The following is a 13,635-nucleotide window of genomic DNA, read 5'->3' on the forward strand; positions in this document are numbered from 1 at the left end:
TGTCTAGCAGGCCTGCCTAGACCTCCTGCCTAGCTATTGGCCGTTTTGGTTTTTATTAACCCAATCACAGTGACACATCTTCACACAGTCTAAAGAGCTGTTGCTCAGTGCCTCAGCTCTTGCTTAGTGTGAAGTCCTAGTTCAATCTCTCGTTCTTCCAAGGAAGAAGAAAAAAAATTCAGGTTCCTCACAGGGGGTACCCACTAATTTCTAGACTTCAAAAGTTATTTCTTTTATTTAAAAAGCCTATAAAACTCCATAATTACCTGCTAATGATCACCCAAGATGTCACTGGTCTTTCCCTCTTTATCCTAAAGCTGCTAATGGCAAAACTCAAGCCAGGCAGCGGCCTAAGTGAGAAAGCATGAATATGCTGTCACACCTGGTTTCTCAATCCAGTGATGCACGGCGGTAGAGGCTTTGTATAGATCGGTCATATTCTTGGGCCTGTTGCAATATTCGCCTTCTGAGAGTCTTGGTACATGAGACAAATCTGTGACTGTGTGTTCTCTCTCTACATCTGTGACTGTGTGTGCTCTCTACATCTGTGACTGTGTGTGCTCTCTACATCTGTGACTGTGCTCTCTACATCTGTGACTGTGTGTGCTCTCTCTACATCTGTGACTGTGCTCTCTCTACATCTGTGACTGTGTGCTCTCTACATCTGTGACTGTTCTCTCTCTACATCTGTGACTGTGTGTGCTCTCTCTACATCTGTGACTGTGTGTGCTCTCTACATCTGTGACTGTGTGTGCTCTCTCTACATCTGTGACTGTGTGTGCTCTCTACATCTGTGACTGTGCTCTCTCTACATCTGTGACTGTGCTCTCTCTACATCTGTGACTGTTCTCTCTCCACCCTACAAGCATGCTCCTCCAGGCACTGAGCTGGGGAAGGGTATGGGAGAGCTATCACTGTAATAAGTTCCTGGTTAATATTTCTCCTTTCTTCCTCCTCCTCCCTTATGCTCTTGAGGATTGGTCTTTATGCTAGGCTAGTAAGAACTGTATGAATGAGACATATTCTTAGCCCCTTCCTTGTTTCTAGTCTCTTAATAGAACAATTCTGCGATCTGTTCTATAGTTTCTTTCCTCTTCTTCCTCCTTCTTTCCTTCCTTCCTTTCTTTCTTTTTCCAGGGCAGAGTTTCTCTTGTAGCCCTGGTTGTCCTAGAACCAGGCTGGCCTCAAACTCACAGAGATCCGCCTGGTCTGCTTCCCAAGTGCTGAGATTAAAGGGATGCACCCCCACTCCCTGCTGTGTTCTGTAGTTTCTTAGGATGCACTCAGCAGAATTAAGCCCATCCCCCACACACTAAGCCTTCACTGGTGCACCCTCCAAAGATCACCCATCCCTTTTCTTGACTCTTCCATTCAAGGGCCTGCCTCTTGAGGTCACCCCCTCAATAAACTTTTCAAATTCCGTCTCAGAGCCTGATTTGGGAGGAAGAGGTCTAAACTAACCTAGAATGTGGGAAAACGAGTTCTCCTCCCAAGGAAAATATGCCACATTCTCAGGCAAGCAGGGTAGGAGATGGGGTCTGTGATAGAAGGGGCAGGACTCCAGAACCACTCTCCCTTTCCCTTCCTCTCTTCCCAAAAATGATTACCAGGGGAGCAACAAGCATAAGTGGAATCCATCATAATTTTATTAATAGTTTTATAAGACTTAAAACTACCTTATTTAAAGCACAATTTATAGCTGGGCTCCCTAATTATTTGCTGTTTATCATAGTCCACCTTTCCTGTATGGTACCTTATGATTTATAACTGCTTATCTATTAGTTTCCTTAAGCTGTCTACTGTTCACTACAAAAACTCCACCAAAAAAAAAAAAAGAAAGAAAAAAGAAAAGGAACTAAGTACATTCTGTCGCCTTTAAGACAGTATCACATGGAAGATACTCTAGAGGCTGAAAAAGAGGCTGGAACTTGGGCTTGTGGCCTCAAAATCCTCAATTCCTTGCTTCCCTGCTCATTAGAATCATGGTGGTGTAACTGACCTCTGTTAGGCCACAGAGAGAAAGTCAGGGAGAGGGGAAATAAAATGTCCTCTTTAGAGCAGGTTCCAGCTCCATTAATCCACTAACTCTCAAGTGTGAGGAAGTAAACAAGAATGTTTAGTGAATTAATTCATTAATGTACAGTGATGACATCTAACGATAATTTAGACCCAGTATCTTGAAATTTCACCATGAGCCTGGTAGTTCCTTTTCTTGGTGGGAGGGAAAAAAGACAGGAGAGGAGGCACCCTGGATCAACTCTATTCCATTTCGAGGTAATGAAAGAAAGATGTAAAGTCTGTCCGTGGTCCACAAAGCCCAACAATTTCAGATGATTTTTGGTTTGCTGATCTTTCTGTTGGTACAAACCTTGAGAATTCTAATCCTCCCCACTTCCTCTTCACGCTACTTTTCACTTTTCTTCCAGTACAAGTTATCACATGCGGTAGATATGCCATCCGCAATGCTTCAGACAAATCCCATAGCCAGACCTTGCACCTCTGTTAGGACTGGAACATTCTGTTTGTTGAAATCACCTTAGTTCTGCATGGGCTGGCCCAAATGCCTCTGTTCCTGAGATGGTCTACAAGTCCCATAAACCGCTGTGCTCAGTGACTTCCTTCTGGAGAGCTCGGCAGGGCCCGCACTGAGGTGTTCGGCTGAAAACCCGTTCCTACCCAGGTTTATCTTTTTATGTCCGTCCCCCGTCTCCCCCATTTTACCCTAAGGCCGAGAAAACGGACGGCAAGGATGACCACAGACAGGGCCCTTGAAATGACCCCAAGGCGCGTGACAAAAATCTCCCTGCACAGTAAAGGCGGTGTCTGGGCAGAGTCGACCAGCCAAGGTCCCGAGGCAGGTGCTCATTGGCTCTTCGCACTCCAAGCTGAGAAAAGACACAACTCACTCCCGCCCGGATCCTGGAGGCGGCGCAGAGAACTTCCGCCTTAGGAAAAAAAAAATGTCATCACGGGCCGAGCTTCCGGTTCCACGGGGGGGGAGGGGAAGGGGAGCGCAAGACCTTTTATCCTAGTTGGCTGTGGTCCCCGAACCCCACCCCGCCGCTCCCCTGGGCTTTCCACACCCTGGGGAACGGTTTGTACGTTGCGAGGGTGTGACGGTGACGCCGTGACGTCACCCAGAGACCAGAGTCCTGAAAGGTCTTAGCGCTGCGGCCGAAGAGCGAAGGCAAGCGCCTGAAGGCGGGACTAACGTATGACTGATGTCCGCTCCCACCAGTTGCCCTTTTCACGCTTCCTCAAACCAACCAATAAGTGAGACGTGAAGACCGCAACGTCCCTCAGCCGCTACAGGAAGCCCCGCCCCCTTCGCTGGGTGCTCAGTGGCCGCCATGCTTAGTGTGGCTCCCCGTTCCGAGGCTGTTGGCTGCCTCTTGGCTTTCGGACGCCCTCAGAGAACCCCTTCATGAGCATTTCTTCCCTCCGACTGTCGACTTCCCCTTCTCCGGCTCCTCCCTAGCTCGCCGCTTGCACCGCCACACCTAAGATGGCGGCTGTTCGGGCTGAGGCTTCCCCAGCGTGGTGACGTCAGCGCGCAGCGTGCCGGCAGGTGGAGGGAGAAGGGAAAGTTTGGCCCGTGCTTGGGGTTCGGGTGGAGGGCGGGACGGAGGGGCAGGGCCGGGGAGAAGCTCGTGTCGCGGTGCCGCGGAGGCTGAGGCCGGCTCGTGGGCCGGGCTAGGGACCGCGGGACGCGGAGCCGCAGGAGACGACGTCGGCCGCAGCCGCGCGTCCCCGCCTCGGGGCCGCGCTCGACCCGCGCGCCCCGTCGTCGTGCGCCCCAAGGCTGGGCCAGGCGGCTGGTGGGGGGCGGCGGCTGGGCGTGAGGGAGGCGTGCGGCGAGTTGACCCCGAGAGCCCCGTGCGTGAGGGAGCGCCGAGCGAGGCGCTGCCAGCGGCCGTCATGTCTGAAGACTCGAGCGCCCTGCCCTGGTCCATCAACAGGGACGACTACGAGCTGCAGGAGGTGATCGGTGAGAGCCGAGGGCCCAAGCCTTGCGGGGCACCGGTGCGAGGCGTGCGCCTAGGGTGGGGCTCCCTCCGCGGAGAGAGGCGTATCTGGGACAGACGTGTCCAGTGCAGAAAGGCGTGTGGATGGGCGGCAGGCCTGGTCGAGAGCAGTGTGTCCCCGGGCTTGTGGGCTGTGGGCACTTGAGTCCATTCCTGCCTCCGCGCGGCGACTCGAAGTGCTCGGCTGCAGGGGTGGGGCTGAGGGAGGCTGCAGGTACCCGGTGCTGAGCTGCATAGACCCGGCTCTGGCTCCTTACAGAGGGCTCCTCGGCGTTAACTAAGTAGAAAAGCTGTAACCGGCCTTGCAGGGAGGAAACGGGCAAGAGGAGTTATAATAAGGAATGGCTTGGACCAGGCAGCTGATTTCAAGGAAAATTGTTCTTCTGGGGTGAAGACTTGTTGAGTCTTTAAGTGAGCTGAGGGAAGCTCGCTCCCGTCCCCCCAATTGAGGGGTGAGGAGATAGGAAGATCCCGAGGAGAAAGAAAGTGCTTGCTAAGTTCACTTGGATCTCAGGGACCTTTGAGGCCACGGTAAGGATCTGGGAGTTTTATATGTCCTTGGTTGATCCATGGAGTGATCCCTAACTCTCGTTACCGTGTGTTGAGTGTACCTGAATAGGGTCTGGGAATGCTGGTTGACTGTCACCAACCAAGGATTTTCGTTCGCAGAGGCGCATAGTGCTTGAGGAGATGTTTAGGGGCCCGGGATTAGGGGAAGATTTGTAGCACTGTAATGACAGACACAGTGACCATAGACATCAGAAGGGGTTGGGTTTAGTTAAACAAAGGCTCAATCAGCTGACGTGAGCAGACCTCTGAGTGTGAAAGATTGTCTACGCGGCCAGCATCTTGCCTTAGAAGTAGTTCTATAACAGAGACCAGCCGGAAGATCCCGTAGCGTCCTTAAAGGTGCACGTTTTTATTGCACTGCTTGTGTTTAAAAAAAAAAAAAAAGAAAGAAAGAAAAACAACCTGCCATGCGGTGGTGGCACATGCCCATCCCAGCACTTGGGAGGCAGAGGCTAGAGGCTCACTCTGAGTTAGAGGCCAGCCTGGTCTACAGAGTGAGTTCCAGGACAGCCAGAGCTGATACACAGAGAAACTCTGTTCTGGGGGAGGAGGGGAGGCTACCCACCAAATTTCTATGTGTATGTGCACCTGCGGGCGGGCAGTAGAGGATAGACTTTCTTGTTTGTGCTCCACTGTATTTTTTGATGAGTCTCATTAGTTGACCTAGAACGCACCATTTGACTGACTGGTTAGTGAGACTCCAGAGAGTCTCTGCCTCCAGCGCGGGATTACAGGCTCTTTACGAATCTGGGTGCTGGGGATCCAAACTCAGCAGGCCTTTACACTAAGGTATCTCCCCAGTTCTTCGCCCCACTCTCCTTTTAAGGGGAGCTCTCAGGTAGCTCAGCCTGACCACAAGTTTGCCGTATAGCTGGGGCTGGTCTTGAATTCTTTATCCTGTTGCCTCCATTTCTCTAAATTTCATTTTTATACTTTATTGGTCCCCTGTTTTCCAACAACGTGGGCCAAGTTTTAGCTAAAAAATAGCAGCCGCCTAATAAGATGGTTCAATAGGTAAAGGGCACTCATGCCAAGCCTGATCGTCTGCCACCGCTCTCCCCATAGAAGTGTAATAAAACATAAAGTGTGTCTGATCTTTAGGTCATTTCATGGCTCTGTCCTTGCTGCATGTTGGGTCCTTAACATGTACTGCTTGAGCTAGCTGCCACATCTCAGTTGCTTGGGACTTTAAATTTCATATTGAAGGAATCTCCCATATTTAACTGGGAGATTCCAGAATGATGTCAGAAAAAATAAAGAGTCCCTATTATTGTTCTGGAAGAATAGCATTGCTTTTCTTTCTGGTGGGGTGTACATCCTTCCTAATTTCCACAGCCTAACTGTAGGGGCAGTCGTGATCATTCTTGATGCTTTTGCAGTTGAGCCGCAAACTTTCAGAGTTACAAGGGCTGTGGAGATTTAGTGACATTAATTCTGTATAGTCAGAACTATAGAACAGAATGTCTGAGTGGGTGATAGGAGGGGAGCCTTAGTTTTCTAAGGACCACAGAGTGGTCCAAGCTTCATCAGAAGGTTAAGAATACCAGTGTGATTTGGTCATTGACGGCTGGAGAGACGGATGGCTTAGTGGTTAAGAACACCTACTGCTCTCCTGAGGACCTGAGCTTGGATCCTGGCACCTGTGTCAGGTGCTCACAGCTACCTGTAATGGAAGCTCCAGAAGAGCTGATGACCTCTTCTGGTCTCAGGCATCCACCCGCACATACATGCCATTCGAATACACACACACATACACATATATTGTTCTTTTTTAAAAAATGCTGCAGATCCCCGCGGCAGTAGGCAGCAGAAATGCTGTAGGTCCCAAATGGTGGTGGTGGGCCATGTGGTGGCAGGCAGCGGGCTCTGGGAGCAGCCAGTCCCAGGCAGAAATGGCTGCCCGTCCCAGAGCGGTGGCCTGATCTGTGGTGGCGGGCCATGTGGTGGCAGGCAACGGGCCCTGGGAGCAGCGAGTCCCAGGCAGAGACGGCTGCTGGTCCCAGGCAGGGAGACACATGGCGGGCGGGCAGAAGACAGAGACATGGATAGACACGACTTGCAGGGTGAGGTTGAATGTTTATTCAGGGGGTTATAGAGGGGGAAGGGTGAAGGGGGGGACAGAGAGAAAGGGAGAGAGGGAGGGAGGGAGGGAGAGAGAGAGAGAGAGAGAGAGAAGAGGAGAACAGGGAAGGGGGGAAGCAGAGGAGTGGGGAGAGAGGCAGAAGCGAAGATGGAAAAGAGCAAGCTCAGGCCGGAAGCTGGAGATCAGCCTGCCTCAGCGGATGGGGGGGGGGGATCGGAGTGGGCGTGGCTTGTCTCTTAAAGAGACAGAAAACCATAACATATATACTCTTAGATAAAAAAATAAAAATAAACTGTATTAAGTATGGTTTAATACCACGAGTTTCAGTCATTACAACATTTAGTGATTTTTTTTTTGGTGGGGGTAAACTTACTTTATCCATCACATCATCCAGTTTTAGACATTCCCATTATCCCTGTGAGATTCCTCTGTACTTCCTGTCCCCAGTCACAGGCAACCACAAATTTATTTTTGTCTATAGGTTTGTTGTTTATGGATTTTTCACTTAAATGGGACCATATAATAATGTGACCTTTGCTGTTTGGCTTCTGTCACATAGCACACTATTTTTACTTTCCTAAAAACGTTTGTGAAAGTATAATTTACATCCTTTAAAATCAGCCTGATCAAAGTGTCCAGTTCAGTAATACTTTAGTGAGTTTGGTCTTCACCACAACCCAGCTTTAGAGCATTTCTCTCATTCCAGAATGATGCCTCACGTCCATTTGCAGTAACTCCCTGTTCCACCCCAGCCCCAGGCAACCAGAACTTTGCTTTCTGTCTGTGTGGGTTTGCCCTCTGGACATTTCATAGGAGACTAATCATCTAATATGTAGTCCTTGATCTTTGTTATCTCTTACTTTGGGCACTTTGCTGTCTCTAGCACCAAGTAACAGTTCCTTCTCATTGGATACCAGTTGATGAATGTTGGATTATTTCTGCTCCTTGGCTGTTTGGAATAAAGCTATTAGTATTTACATTAAGTCTTCTTGGGAATGTTTTATTTTTCTTGCACAAGCTCAGGAGTAGAATTGCAAGGCCATAATAGTAAGTTTAACTTCTCTCCATAAATTGCCAAATGGTTCTGCAAAGTACTCATACCATCAATATTCTACTGTGGAGAATTCCCATTTCTCTACAACTTAGCAGTATGCAATTTGTCTTTTTCTGTTTATGTGAATGTTTATGTGTGTTGAAGGGAGCAAGCCCAGAACCTCACACGTGTTAAACGTGTGCTGGCTGCTGAATTCCATCCGTTCTAGTGGATGGGAAGCGGTGTCTGCTGCATCTCTCTGAGGACCGATGCTGTGGAGGTCTGTTGATGTTTGCTTATTAGATGTCCACACGCATATCTTTAATTCTTGCTCTTGGGGTGTTCTTTGCACCTTTTTTTGAGGCAAGGCTCTCCTCAGGATTGGGAGATTCCCCCTCCCCATCTCCCTCCCTCTCTTTTTTTTTCCTAAGACAAGTTATCACCAGACAGCTTTGGCCTGGAACTCCCCATTTAGACCAGGCTGTCCTCGAACTCACAGAGATCTTATTGCCTCTGCCTCCCAAGTGTGTTGGAGGTGTGTTGGAGGTGTGCCACTGCTTGGCTCTAGAAATTTTGCTTAAATTTTTTTTTATTAATTTATTTTGAGATAGGATTGAGACAGGGTCTAGCTATGTTGTTCTGGCTGGCCTGAACTTGAGGTAATCCTTCTGCCTCTGCCTCCTGAGGATTTTGATTCCATAGGCTTGAGCCACCACACCTGGCTAAACTTTTACATTTTAGTGGTTTCTTTTTATATTGGTTTTTGCCTTTGGTGTATATATACCTAGGACATCTTTACCCAACATTATAGAGTTTTTTTTTTCTATTTTCTTTAAACATTGTAACTGTAGCTGTTATATTAAATCTCGGATACATTTTGAGGTTTTCATATGGTGAGAGATAAGGTAAATACCTGGTTTTATTTAAAGATGTTGAGACATAGAAGAGGAGAGAAGAGCTTTCTTGAGTCTTCTCTGCTTCTCCTGTGTTCTGGGGATTGGATTCAGGTCCTCAGGCCTCTCTACCCTTTGAGCAATCCACCGGCCCCTTGTTCTCCTTTATGGTAAAATAGCAAAAACCCTGCCCTGGGAACATGTTAAACATACGAGTTGGAATTCAGAAGACTTCCTTTTAAAGAACTTTATCATTGTAAAGACGTTTTGACAAGTTTTAACGTTTCCTATCTGCAGAAGGAGTTGATTCCCTCACAGTTAATCATTCATCCTTTTAGTAACTGAACTCATGTCTAGTCTAGTCTTACATTAGAAATTTTTAGCATATCACAGCTGGAGGATGGCTCCGCGGTTCAGAGCACGTGCTGTTATTCCAGAGGACCAGGGTTCATGTCCCAGAACCCGTGTTTGGTAGCTCACAACTACCTGAAACTCCAGCTACAGGGGATCTGACACCTTATTCTGGTCTCTGTGTGTGTGTGCACACAAATAAAAATAGAATGTTTAAAAAAAGAATTTCAGTATGGTCATACTATATTTGATATGTGTGGAGAGTTTTAAGAAGGATTTGGGGGTAGACTGTCTAACCTTGTCTTTACCACTCAATAGCTTTGCAATTGTGGCCACATTTTGTGCATTTTTTTTTAAAGATTTATATATTATGTATACAGTGTTCTGCCTGTGTGTAGTTACTGGCCAGAAGAGGGCACCAGATCTCATTACAGATGGTTGTGAGGCACCATTTGCTTGCTGGGAATTGAATTAAGAGCCAGTGCTCTTAATCTCTGAGCCATCTCTTTAGCCCCCCCCTTTTTGTTTTAAATAAATATTGGTGTTTTATCTGCATGTATGTCTGTGTGAGGATATCAGAATTCTCTGGAACTGGAGTTATAGACAGTTGTGAGCTGCCTTGTGGGTGCTGGGAATTGAACCTGGGTCCTCTTGAAGAGCAGCTAGTTCTCCTAACCATTGAGCCATCTCTCCAGCCCCTGCTCAGCTTGTATTAAATGCACCCTAAAGTACTTGTTATTGTCTGTTTTCTTTCCTTCTATTTGTCTTTTTATGTGACAGGGTCTCTGCATAGTCTTGTCTATCCTGGAACTTACTAGACCAGGCTAGCTGCAAACTTACAGAAATCCACCTGCCTTTGCTTCCCAGTGCTGTGTTAAAAGGCTTGCACCACCATGCCTGGCCCCTTTGCCTTATTTTTCTCAGATTCTGATACTGCTATAAAACATGAAATTCTATGTGTTTTGAAATTTTTAAAAAATTTATTTGTGTGTGGGAGAGTCTATGTACGTGTCTCTATGTCTATGGTCTATGTACATGTGTGTGTATGTTTTATGTGTACCCCTTGTGTGGAGGCCAGAAGTGGACATGGGTGTCTTCTGTGTATCCCCATTTTGTCTTGTCTCTGCATCCCTGCACTCCATCCTCTGCTGGTTACTCAGTGTTTACACAGGACTAGTATCCGAACTCAGGTCTCCATGTTGTTAGTCATTTTACCCCTGAGCCATTTTTCAATTCAGTCTCATGATTTGAATTGAAATCTCTTTTAAAAAATACTGATTTTGCCGGGCGGTGGTGGCGCACGCCTTTAATTCCAGCACTCAGAAGGCAGAGGCAGGCGGATCTCTGTGAGTTCGAGGCCAGCCTGGTCTACAAGAGCTAGTGTCAGGACAGGCTCCAAAGCTACAGAGAAACCCTGTCTCGAAAAACTAAAAAAGAAAAAAAAATACTGATTTATTATCTATACAGTGTTCTGCCCATGTCTGTTATAAGCTTACTGGAACATCTCTGCATGCCCCCTCCCTTCCAGGTTTCATTCAAGTTTTGGTGGATTAGACATGGTAATGTATCTGTATAAGACTCTGTCACTGTGGTATTGTAAAGCTACATTATGGTGACAGAGACAACGACCTTGGCAAGGAAGGGCTGTTCCATGTGGCTTTTATTGTCATCTGAAAGTCTCAGTGTGACTGGTTACTTCAGACTAAGTTTAAAATTGGAACACTTTAGACTAGTTTTGAGATTGGATTTTGGTTGATACTCACCCTGCTTTGACAAGGCAATTCGATAGATTTATTCTTTACTTTTTCTTCATCATTTTAATATTTATCAGTTTTTATTAGCTACACATTTGAATTTTTAAAATCATGATTTCAGATGTAGATTCTCAACCATCCCTCCATAATCGTGAAAGACTTGAGTTCTGCCTGTAGTGATGTGTTTTCTGCATAGTTAGGAGAGCCGAGTCACATTTTTAATGAGGCCGTCTTAGATCCTCAGCTTCATAGGGCAAATTCAGAAATTGCATTTGTCTGCATGTAATATCAAACAAGTAACAGTGGCTTAATACAGTACTTCTCCTCTATAGAAGATGAGGAGGCTAGCAGTCCAGACGTCTGAGGCCCTTGGTTTCATACCATCACAAGCTAGCCTGTGATGCCCATATTCATGATGGTGTGGTATTTGTTTCACCTCCAGCTTCATGCTCACATCTGGTCCAGAAGAATGGGGCAGAAAGACAAAGAGATGGCAGCTGAGTTAGTACCCTTTTAAGGGGCTTTTTCTTCCTGGATGTCTTAATCATTGACTTCTTTTTATTTATTGGTTTGAACTATGTAACTTGGGCATCACAAGGGAAACTAGGGATTGAAGCTTTTTAGCTGGGTCGTTCATTATTACTTCAATAGAGTAGAAAGCTATGAATAAAGCTGCTGCTTTGTTTTGTCAAAACTAGGTGACTCATACCTAAGGTTCTCTTGATAAAGATACAAACGATTATAATTTTATTTATTTTATGTACATTGGTGTTTTGCCTGCATGTATGTCTGTGTGAGGGTGTCAGATCTTGGAGTTACAGTTTATCCTGTGTGGGTGCTGGGAGTTGAACCTGGGTCCTCTGGAAAAGCAGTCAGTGCTCCTAATCGCTGAACCATCTCCAGCTCCTGACCTGAGTCCTAACTTTGCTTGCACTGTTTTATTTGCATTTTTTGTGTGAGACCAGCTAATTGTTGGGTTATTGTAATGATTAGATAAAAACCAGATATTTAAGAGTTTGCTCAGCATACTAAATTGTCAGTTAATGTCACTTCATGATAACAATGATAACAATGGTGAAGTAATATACAAAGAATGGGTTATTTTTGTGTTCTGTCTTAAGCAAGGAATTTCTTTTCCTTGAAGAATATTCCACTATTTGATTAATTCATTCAAGTATTTATTGTGCACCTGTTATATCCGGGTCTAGGTGCAGAAGTGAAGCAGGGAAGCGAATTCAGAAGTCCTTCCTGTCCTGGAGTCCATGGCTCTGCGTAGGTGAAGAGGGGAAGGATTGTAGGTTGGCAGAGATAGACGTGGTGTGCAGTTTTAAATAGGCTAGGGAAAGCCTCACCTGTGTGACATTGAGGGACGACCTGAAGGAGGTGTAGCAGTAATTGTGTGCTTATCGTAGAGAGTTTGATCCAAGAGGAACTGAGGAGAGGAGTAGGTGTGGGTGGCAAGAGCAGAACAAGGCAGTGAAATAACACTGAAGAGGTGAAGAGGTTCAAAAGATAGTGTGGTAGGGATGCAAGGCCTTGGCCTTGGTCAGAATTTAAGTCCTTCAGGGAACTTAACATTGTTTATTTGTGTGGGCATAGGCATGCATATAGATGTCAGAGCACAGGTTGTGTAAATTAGTTCTTATTCCACTTGCTGGTTTGAATGAGAAAGGCCCCTGTAGGTTCATATATTTGAATACTTGGTCCCTGGTTGGTGGAACTGTTTAGGAAGGATTAGGTGTGGCCTTACTGGAGGAGCTGTTGTCACCAGGAGCATGCTTTGAGGTTTTAAAACACTCCTGAGGATTCCTAGTTCTCTCTCGCTGCCCCTTGGCCGTGGATAAGATGTGAGCTCATAGCTGTTGCTTCACTCGGCTGTTATGGACTCTTCTAACCCTCTGCAACCCTCTGTAAACCAGTTCAGCACTTTCTTTCATAGTTGCCTTGGTCATGGTGTTTATCACAGTGACAGAACACTCACTGAGAAATCCACTTTGTGTCCTAGAGAGTAAACTCCAGTTGTCAGGTTTGGAGACAAGGCACTCCACCCATTGAGCTGTTTTGTAAGCCTGAGCTTCACTTTTGCTTTGAGAAAGGTGGAAAGTTATCTCAGGGCTTTGAACATTGGTTTAGCTTTGAACATTGCCTGGCATTTGTAAACTCAGTTTCTGTGGTTTGGTTTTGGAGACAGAATCTCTTTTTGTTGTTTGTTTTGTTTTGAGATGGAGCTTCTCTGTGTAACAGCCCTGGCTGCATGGCTATCCTAGAATTCACTCTGTAGACCAGTCTGGCCTCAAACTCACAGAGATCCTCCTGCCTCTGCCTCCTGAGTGCTGGGATTAATGGCGCCCGTCACCACCCTCACCTCTATGTATGAGGTTTTTGTAAGGTTCTTTCTTTGGAAAGAAAAGTTGTCTAAGGTAGAGAAGTGTCCATGGAGGTGAGGAGAGTGGTCAGGTTCAGGACATAATATATATCGAGGCTAGCGCATTGGATGCATGAGAAAGGGGAGGTAAAGTGACTCCTAGATTTTTGTCTGGAACATTAGGAAGATGGAGTTACCATCACCTTTAATGGGAGATCACTAGAATGAGGAAGAAAGACTAAATGGCTCGTTCATTGGAAAGCCAGGGGCTGTTTGGATAATGACTCAATGCATATGGTGGAATGTCTTTATTTTCATCTTATGTGCAGGGGCTAACTTGATTTGATGACATTATTCTTACAGCCATTTCATTTGTTCTTGGGGCCATAATTTTCAACAAGACTGACAGCAGGCCTTATTTTTAGGAAGCTTTAAAAAGTGTAAATTTTAATACTTTGCATAGTCAGGTGATTGCCTTTGTCATTTTATTTTATTTTATTTTTTCAAATCCCTTCAATATGTTACCTTTGCTGTCCTGGAACTCACTTAGTAAAGTAGGCT

General features: G+C 46.2%; 1 protein-coding gene across 1 annotated transcript in view; it reads left to right on the forward strand.

Annotated features, from left to right (window-relative positions):
* Positions 1 to 3,574: 3,574 nt before the first annotated feature.
* Oxsr1 (oxidative stress responsive kinase 1) overlaps positions 3,575 to 13,635 on the forward strand; it is a 94,586-nt gene continuing 84,525 nt past the window's right edge. The window contains exon 1 of the mRNA XM_050141519.1: positions 3,575 to 3,988. Coding sequence (XP_049997476.1) covers positions 3,919 to 3,988 — 70 coding nt within the window. The 5' untranslated portion in view covers positions 3,575 to 3,918. The remainder of the gene's footprint in view (positions 3,989 to 13,635) is intronic.

The sequence above is a fragment of the Alexandromys fortis genome, unplaced genomic scaffold, assembly GCF_014885135.2.
Source record: "Alexandromys fortis isolate MF-2015 unplaced genomic scaffold, M_Fortis_MF-2015_v1.1 scaffold_44, whole genome shotgun sequence".
Taxonomy (NCBI): Eukaryota; Metazoa; Chordata; class Mammalia; order Rodentia; family Cricetidae; genus Alexandromys; species Alexandromys fortis.